The 9,996-nt window shown below is 39.0% G+C and overlaps 1 protein-coding gene across 1 annotated transcript; it reads left to right on the plus strand.

Moving 5' to 3' along the window:
* The first annotated feature begins 7,184 nt into the window (after window positions 1–7,184).
* LOC311046310 (ras-related protein Rap-2a-like) lies at window positions 7,185–9,306 on the plus strand. The gene has a single exon (XM_084058538.1). It carries the CDS (start codon window positions 7,490–7,492, stop codon window positions 8,036–8,038), a length of 549 nt encoding a protein of 182 aa, XP_083914664.1. The 5' UTR covers window positions 7,185–7,489; the 3' UTR covers window positions 8,039–9,306.
* The last annotated feature ends 690 nt before the right edge of the window (window positions 9,307–9,996 follow it).

Genomic DNA, 9,996 nt, shown 5'->3' on the forward strand with positions numbered 1-9,996 from the left:
ATATATATATATATATATATATATATATATATATAAAATATATATATATATATATATATATATATATATATATATATATATATATATATATATATATATATATATATATATATATGTATGTATATATATATATATATATATATATATAATATATATATATATATATATATTATTACCCTTTTGGTGGAAATACAACACATCACGTATTTGAGTTGTACTTTCACAACAAAGATTATGTTTCTCATTCACTTTTCGATCCAACTATGGAAAACCAAAGCACAGATTTTTTTTTTTTTTGTAATTCACGAAGGGTTACTGAAGCTTGTCCTAAGAGGGTTGAAACATTATGGGGAAACCCGTTTTATCATTCAGTCGACTCTCCGTTAAATATTCACTTCCCTTCCCCTTTTCCATTTTGGCAGAGGTGCGTAATAATGTGTCTTTACTGATTGTAATGTACCTAACAAAGCCTTAGATTATAACTATGGGTCCCACCCTAATCAAATGTACCTTCAATCACCATGCAGGTAAAGAACACCAATGATCTTTTATAGTTCTTAAAACATACTGCTTACAAACATTGTTTTCTTTCTCTTCCTCTCTTCTCTGTCTATGTAAAAGTAACAATTACTCTCTTAAATTTCATTGAACTTATGTGTTATGTACTACTTAAGAATTTGAATCTATTTGAGGTATGTAGTTGTAGATTTTATTTTATTTTTTGCCTTACTATATATTACTTGACAACATTGATATAGCTGTTGTAGATTTTGAGGTAGTATGACATTCATAACTTCTTTTTTTTTTGTTTTTCAAACCATATAAATGATAATGTATTGAGTCAGTTTTCAATATTCACTTCGTTCATATAGCTGGATGTCTCTTTTTTTTTGTTAATGTTACATTATCAATTAAGTTTGTTGATCAAAGACTTTTTGATACAAGGAGTGAGATCAGTAAAATTGCTGCAACTGCAGTGACTGCAATTACTGTAGTTAAAAGAAAACAACTAATATTTTAACCAACTTAAATTCTCCTTGTAACATGTCAAGATCATGTTTGAAAATATATTGTATTGAAATATAGATTGTCCATGTTTTAGAGTAAAAATTATTTTCTACTGTATCCATTTCAAAAAAAGAAAAAGATATGTATTATTGTTTTAATATTTCTTAAGTTTGCCCTGAATGTCAGGCCAAAATGAACAGTGAGATTGACGTGTCTTTGGATGTTTGGTGGATAGTGAGATTAGGTGTATGAAAGCAAAGACTTTGCCAGGTCGGTGAAGTCAGTAATGCTGCAGATGATGAGTTCTAACCTAAGGGACGAAGGTTGACTTTTTGCACTTCTGTATATAGTCAAATGAACAGAGAAAAAAAACATGTATCATATTGAGATATTATTTTGAATAAAAAAAGATCTATAATTATAAGGAATTTTGTTAGATTAATTTAAATTCTTAAATTAGAAGACCAGCTAAAAAATGCTTGCAAAGAAAGGCACTAGTTTCTTGGCCAATGCATTCAGATAAAGCTATGCGCTTTTTGGCTTATTTTGTCAGTGGCTAGTATTGCCAGGGAATGTTGTTGGGGAGTAGATATCCCTGTGTCATGCTCACTCCCACCCCACTTGTAGGATGACATATCAAATGCTGTCCATATATCAGTTGATGGACTTGGTCATGCAGTATTGCTGCTCCCATGAAACTATCTGAAATCGTATTTCTATTATAGTTTGATTTGACTGCATGTAAAATAACAAAAAATGTAAACAAAAGAAACTACATAGATACCTAAGGAAAGTTAATGCATTCAGACTACAAAATACACAATAACATATATTTTTTTTCAAATGACATACAGTAGATAACATCCACAACAGGGAGAACTAATACTTTGAAAAACAAGTCATCTTACTCTTGTGTGATATTTTCCAAGCAGCCATGATATTTAAAGAATAATGAAATATTAGCACCCATCCACCCCAGATATGTTTCTCTCATCATAGCCGTATAATTACAGTCTATGTTGATTCACAGGACATTGTTCTTGCTACCGTAGCTGTGCACTCAGCAGGTGAAGGTTCACCACACCAAATAATACCACAGGCAAATTAGTCTTCAAAGTGAATGTAACCATCTCCAAGTTCGAGGTCGCTGTACAGTTGCTATGGAACCAAAGCACCATTTTCTCCAAAACCAAGCAGGCTGCTGAGCCGCTTGGATATTATGTTCAGTCCCTTGACTTGAACCAAGGTTTTTCCTTCCCTGCTGGGGGCACATATACGCTTTGACTGCTTTTTACTTGTAAGTGCAACCACCATTTACATATTTGCTAATAGTTGCCACACAATAATGTAATATTCTGTCTTCAGATTTGTTATGCACATTTTATTGTTGCCATAATTGACTCTTGCTGTATGGATAAAAAAAAATCTGAATAAAACAAAAATTGATTTGCTCATGCAAACCACCTGTGGTCACAGTTTGTGTGTAACCCAGTCCTCTAGGTCATAAGGTATACGTGCTAATAGTTTTTCTATTGAAGTAAGGATTTCCATTTCAGGTAACTTTATACCCTTTCTTACAGTAAATTACAGTATATGCCATTACCATTACAGTACAGTAATACAGTACATTTATGAAAAACATGTATTTTGTATTGTATATTGGTACTTCTACCATAACAAATATGACTTAACAAAAACTACAGGTATTGATGTACAGCCAATTTATTGGCTGTACATTCCAGGAAGAGAAGGCTGCTGTTTCTATTTGCCTAGAATCCCCTTGAAATAGAACCCATTGTTCTCTTGCATTAATGATTTAAAAAAAAAAAAAAAAAAAAAAAAAAAAAAAAATATATATATATATATATATATATATATATATATATATATATATATATATATATATATATATATATATATATATATATATATATATATATATCTTTGAAATTACCACACCTGCCTACTGATGATGTCACTGGTATTCAGGTTTCTAAACTGTCCACAGCCCTCCTCTAAGACACACTCTAAGACAGACTTAATACCCTACATAAATGGTACCATCTTAAAATGAGCGAGGACCAATTATATGAAAATGGGTGAAGTGGTCCTTTAAATACACTATGAGCTGTTTAGCTACTACCAGCATTAACTAATGTAAATGTAAGATGCAGTTTATTGTTACCTTCAGCTGTGTTCAATTGCCGCTGTGAAAGGGGTTAATCATGCCCCCACTTCAACCTTTTTTTTTTGGTCCATATAACTTTAAAAGTGGCTAAATGTTTTTGATCTGGCATAACCAAAAGGAGGACATAATGATGTGAGTAATTAACTAATGTAACTCATTTTATGTTAGCAATTTAGCATTGGAGAGGAAAACTAGTAAGAGAGGAATCCGAATCAGAAACAGCAGACTTTAGAATACTATAGTGACCAAGATAGCCTCTTGCTAGGCTACCCTTAGGTTAACAAATAGACTATTTAGCCATCGGTGTCCCTGCTGTTTCACAGGTGGTGGAGGCCTAGCTAATTGCTGATTGCTAAACTTGTGCTTCAGCATGATTATTTTGTTTTTTTTGTGTGTGTGAAATAGTTACTGTAGGGCTCACAAATAGTAGCTGCGGGGGTGCTGATGAAGTCATGGGCTATAAGAAAGAAATACAAGTAAAGAGAATCATATCAAAGTTCATTGTCATGATGTACAACATAATAAATGTGTGATTTATTTGGTATGAGCACCATGTTCTTGAAATGCAATGATGGGAGTCCCAACTGTGCTTTGTGGGTCAACAATGCTAATTGCTATTTGCTAAATTGATCGATTGAATACTTTATTAACAGTTTGCAAAATAATACAGTACAGGTACAGTAATAATGCTAAAAGGATAACACAAAAAGCCCTGAGGGCTTGTTTCCATTGTGGTCCTGGGTATTCAATTCATCAAGACATAGGCTACTGTAATACTTTGTAAAGACATACAATACTATACAAGAGATCATCAATACTTGGAGCAGTAAAAGTATATTTACAGAGAAACAGTGAGGGGTCATTTCTTTTGGCATAAATTGGCAAGCTACAGGCCCAGTTGCAAATTGCTGACAGGTGCTCTTTTATGGCGGTTTTGAAGGAGGGCAGGGAGTCGCGCTTTTTGATAGCTAGGACATTCCACATTTTGGTGGCATAATCGTAGAATGAATTCATCCCCATCTTTGTGCCGAATCTGGGGGGAATGAGATCAGTGGAGCTCCCTCTGGTGTTGTGCCCGTGAGTGGGCGTACGTACATGGGCACTGGTATCTAGAAGACTAAGCCCATTGCAAGTTGCTGTACTCTGTCATCTATCTACCGTGAGCCATCCTGACGCTTTTATACATTATACATTTTTTTTCACAGTTTGAGAGAGAGAGAGAGAGAGAGAGAGAGAGAGAGAGAGAGAGAGAGAGAGAGAGAGAGAGAGAGAGAGAGAGAGAGAGAGAGAGAGAGAGAGAGAGAGAGAGAGAGAGAGAGAGAGAGAGAGAGAGAGAGAGAGAGAGAGCAGTGGGACAGAGATAGACATTCAGGGAGTGATGGCTACCAGGAGTGGGACACACACACAGGTGAGAGACACTGACTCAGGTGTCGATGTCATATTACAGTCTGAAGACATGTCACTCACTCCCACCCACAATCTATTCATTTTGCCAGTTCCACTTGAACAATGCAAGGCTACATGGTCCCTGCCACTGCTAACACCCACTATTGGCCTGGGCAGGGTGTAGACAACCACACAGGGACATCATTTGGGGTACCAGAGGATGGCTATTTCCATCCCCTTGTGTAAAAAGTTGAGTTTTGAGCTGGCAGTTTGTTTGTTGCAAGGTAGGCAGCTGCCTTGGGTAGCCTTTGACATAATTTACAAATCACATCCTGTTCTAAAATCTGTTTATTCAAAATAGAACCACTTCCAGGTGAATCTGGGTCACATCTTCGGCAGTACTTTACACTCAGAGCCTCTCTCCTCTCCTCAACAGTTATGGGCATTTCTGTGCCATCGTCTTGCTGTTGTTGGTCATTGTCTTAAGAATTCAATTCACCCTAACACTCATATTTGTTAGTGCAAAATGTAAAGGATTTGTACATGCTGACAATTTAATTCTGTGTTGACTTCAGTGGTAAACATTTGTTATATTTTAGCTGAATTATGTTTAGCTTTGCATTGCAACTGAAGTTTGAAGTATTCAATGAACCAGTCTGTCACTTTGTTTTTCAAGTTAATGGAAACTCAACTCAAAAGAACAAGAGACATTATATCACCATGTATCTTAAATATGGAACCAGTCTCTCCAGATTCTGATGTGATGACTAATGTTAGTGCTCTGTGGCCCTTGGTAGCTCAAAACCTATAAGGCTGTTTCCTTGTGTAGTTTATTCAGCTACAATGTCTAAGCAATTTCACAACAACAGGATGCTTTTTTTTTTACTTGTCAGATTTGTCATCTGATTGCTGATTCAAGTTCTAAAGTGGAGTTCCTATAGCCCCAATGGACTGTCATTTTGTGATTGGCTAGTTGGTTGTCAGGCAACTGCTGAGGTGAGGAGACGGCATGGCCTCATTCTCCAATATTCTTCCTATTAGTCTTGTCTTAAAATTCTTCGTAAGAAAATTCCTAAGAAAAGTCTTGGAGATTCATGGCATGATCTTAAACCGCTGAATTGTTTGTGCTGTGTTCTTATATCCCATATTCCCCTAACTTGAAAGGGTGTGCCAGTTGATCCTAATTAGCATAGGTAGATGCCCCACCAATCCCAATTAGCATCCCAATTAGTATCGGTTGTCGCCCCACCCACCAATCCTCATTAAAGGGCATGACTGCAGGGAGGTGTGCAAAGCTGCGCACATAAATTACACACAGATGTAAAGTTGAGACAATGAAGTCAAGAATGAATGCCATACTCCAAAAAAACATGAATATTTCTGCGGAGTTTCGTCTGCAGGAAGTGAGCGGCAAATTATTTAATTTCATTGAGCTTGCAGATCTGCTTTTCGTGCCAAATGTTAGCCCCAGAATAGGGATGCTACTTTAGGGTTCATGTGGTCAATTAAGTCAACATATCACTAGACATTCATGTAAATTTGCCGAAATTGGTATATAGTTCATATTCAGAAGTAGCGTCAGCAGTGGATATAAAATATACATTACTGAGGGATATTTGTACTTGCCAAATAACAACAACTGAAGGGGGAAAAGGTGTTATTATTACGTATTTTGTACTTCCTTTAGCTGTAACTCTTTTCATCCTTACTGAGGTGCTGCTATGATAACTGAATTTCCCTTGGGGTAAATATGAGTCTGTCTTTCTGTCTATCTATATCCAGTATATTATCTCTGTGGATAGCAACAACAGGTAGACTGTTGTTTGGGGGGGCGTACATGGAAGATTTAAACTGGTCTATAAACTCTAGAATAGCAATTCTACTGTGGACTTGTCAGTGCCAGTGGAATGTAATTGCGTTGCTAGGGAACAGCTTGGGTCCAAGTGTATTTGCCGTCAGCTACTGATATTCATAAACACTGCGACAGGAAATAAACGTGGGCCCAGCAGTTAACAGTTCACACTGTTTATGTTGTCAAGTGTGAAAAATGTCTAGTCGCGTCAGCGGTTGTCTGACAACCAACTGACCAATCACAGTGCAACCGCCCCTCTGACCTATGGGACGCGTAGACTGTTTTTCTGGGTGACGGCGCCTTTAAGAAAACGGAACTGAGAGCAGTGTTGCCATGTCTGCTTATTCTAAGCTACTTTGGGCATGTTTTTCTGTAAAGTTGCTTGTAAATACTGGTGGTTGCGGTTTTTTGGGCTTTCTCAAATATTTTCATGTCATGGTTTGGACCCAGGTCCCCAAATTAAAATGTATTTGTCCCTAAACTCCATCTGAAAATGTATTGTGCCAGCTGGAGCCCCGTAGCATAATTGTGTTGTTAGAATGTAAAAAAAAATATTCCATATTTTATTTCAAGATTGTTTTGAAAATAGCCGATGTATTGTATACAGTACTAAATACAGTAGGTTTAACGTGCTCATGTGGCCTAGTCGTTTCTGGGCCTAGTCGCTTTTGGGCTTGTTTTCCTATACCTGGTTGCTTGTTTCTCTCGCAACGTCTGGCAACACTGGAAATGAGAATGTGGGCAGGAAACGCCAAAGCAAGAAGAAACGAGAAGTGGTCACGCTTTCCAACACCGTTGCACAATACATTGCAATCAAATAATGTGCGTCGTTTTACATCGCTAATGTCAAGGAACGCGGATTCTTCTCAGAATCGCGATCGTCGGGAACCACCACAGACCACCGTCGAAAGAAGCTTCACCGGGGCGAAGGATCTGACCGAGGCGGCTGTGGCTTGTTGCCTTCCCGTCCACATCGGGGCGGCCAGCGGGTGGGAAGCGAGGAGGATCCGTGGATAAGGAGGTGCCTGCCTTGAGCTTGATGCTCAACAACAGCCATGAGGGAGTATAAAGTAGTTGTGCTGGGATCGGGCGGCGTCGGCAAATCGGCATTGACTGTCCAGTTCGTGACCGGATCGTTCATCGAGAAGTACGACCCCACGATAGAGGACTTCTACAGGAAGGAGATCGAGGTGGACTCGTCCCCGTCGGTGCTGGAGATCCTGGACACGGCGGGCACCGAGCAGTTCGCCTCCATGCGAGACCTGTACATCAAGAACGGCCAGGGCTTCATCCTGGTTTACAGCCTGGTCAACCAGCAGAGCTTCCAGGACATCAAGCCCATGCGGGACCAGATCATCCGCGTGAAGAGATACGAGCGAGTGCCCATGATCCTGGTCGGCAACAAGGTGGACCTGGAAGGCGAGAGAGAGGTCTCTTCCGGGGAGGGGAAGGCGCTGGCCCAGGAGTGGAATTGCCCCTTTATCGAAACTTCTGCCAAAAACAAAGGATCTGTCGACGAACTGTTCGCAGAGATTGTCCGACAGATGAACTATTCCTCTGTTCCCAGTGGCGGCGGTCAGTGTTGTTCATGTGTTGTGCTCTAAAAGCAGCAGCAACAATGAAAGCATAATTTCTTTAACCCGTTTCCATAACTTGTTGATAACTCATCATCATGTCGTTGGGTGTCTTTGTGGGCAAAGTTGGCTTTTGCGAGCAATGTCATCTTTCCCACATCATGGTTGTCTTATTGCACACATAAATTGATGACTCCAACAACAATCGATTATGTAAATAGCCTGGAAAGTGTTTACATGACAAAGTACTTGAATGTTTCAGATTTTTTTTTTAATAGCTTTGTATATGACACTTCTCTGGAAATGTGCCTCAATGGGAATGTCTTATTGTAAAACCTAAGAGAGACACGTATTTTCTTGTGATGTTTTTGTTTATTGTAGGAGTTTGTGCTGTTACACTTCTTCTGGGTGGGTCCATCTGTGTTAGAGAGGTGGGATTTGCCAACTCCTTTGGCTGAACAGAAATTGGTCACTTTTTGAGGGATCATCTGTTTTGGCTAAAATGGAAAGGACCCCCAAACACTATAAAGTATCTTGCATTGCATCATATATCTTCAGTTTATCAGCCGCCACCCGAGCCTTGGATTGTTCACTGGAACCCAGTATGGATGCTCGACAAGTTGTTTAAAGAAAAACTGTAATCCAAGAGGCTTATTTCTGTAGGTCCACCTAAGATACGGTGTGTTTCAAAGCCATGGACTGTGGTGGAGTTGCACCTTTACATTTACGCCCCATCTCTGTTTTGGTGGAAATTGATTTATTAAGAAAACTTGCACTTAGCTGACGGCGTTCCTCCTCAGTATGCACAAACAAGGACCTTAGTGCATTGCTGTCGCTGCATGGGGAACGACGGGGCCCCATGTCAAGTGCCTTCCTAAGAAAACTCCTGTGACTGTGCCAACTGACGAGCCCTATTTCTTCTGCAGAGCGTGTTGATGGCAATCAGAACTTTTCTTGGCAGTTTTCACTAAACAATCTATTTTCACTTACAGTCAAAAAGTGAAAGAGCCTCTTAATTTTGTACCCTCTTGCAGTTAGGACGTTGTGCTTGTAGTCTTACAATTTCAGGTCAAAATCAGGCCTTCTCTTTTCTAGTGGTACTGGTCCACCAAGAACAACAGACTATATCTCAAACCAGTTAGCATTTTGTTCAGTGAATGGCAAGCCATGTCTGTATTGTCTAGACTTTTTATTTTATGTGACATTTTGACTCAATTGTAAGTTTGATCATTGACAAAACCCTCTATCATGCACCTGTCTGGTTTAAAATACTTTTAATACAAAGGCATTTTATGTAACCACTGTGTGTGCTTGGTTTTAATGCGTATTAGGTGACTACATGAAAGAAATAACACTGTCCCTGAATATTGGTGTTTCATATCCAAATATCACTTTGTAATAAACACCATACTAAACACTGAGTTTAAAGAAGAAACAAAAATACAACTTACAGACCATTGAATGTCTGTAATGATTGTAGTGTCAGACCATACCACTTGAGTGTTATTACTAGGTCAAATTATTTGGCCAAGCGAGTAGAAAGTGCTTTCAGTGCAGTTGTTTGGGTAGTGGGCAGGGTTTCCAGTAAGTGTGTTTTAGACGGTGACAGTTGCTTCCCCTCTTCCCGCCACATGTTTTCAAGGCGGTGGAAAGCCAGACAGAGAGGGCTTTCTGTGACTGCAGCCAGGCTCAATCAGCCAAACACAGACGGCCGTTTGTAAGCTATTCCTCAGCCTGGCCAATAGGCTGCAATCTGAAGTGTCCCCAAACCACACAGAGTCATGGTCAGGTTACCAAATTCAACCCATCTGAACGGTTACTCTGAAATCAAGAGCGGTTCCCTTTTATACTATCAGAATGGAGGAAATCCTTATCTGGCCCTTGAATGAGGGATGTGACAGTTTTTTTTTTTGACTATTTCAATGTATTTGAAACCAAGAGGAAAAGGTATTTCTACACACAAACTGCCACTGACCCAGACAACCTCA

The sequence above is a fragment of the Gymnoscopelus microlampas genome (genome assembly GCF_963454915.1).
Source record: "Gymnoscopelus microlampas genome assembly, chromosome: 5".
In the NCBI taxonomy this organism is placed as follows: domain Eukaryota; kingdom Metazoa; phylum Chordata; class Actinopteri; order Myctophiformes; family Myctophidae; genus Gymnoscopelus; species Gymnoscopelus microlampas.

Excerpts from the sequence above, each read along its gene's own strand:
- LOC311046310 (XM_084058538.1), top strand. The coding sequence starts at position 7,490 with ATGAGGGAGTATAAAGTAGTTGTGCTGGGATCGGGCGGCGTCGGCAAA.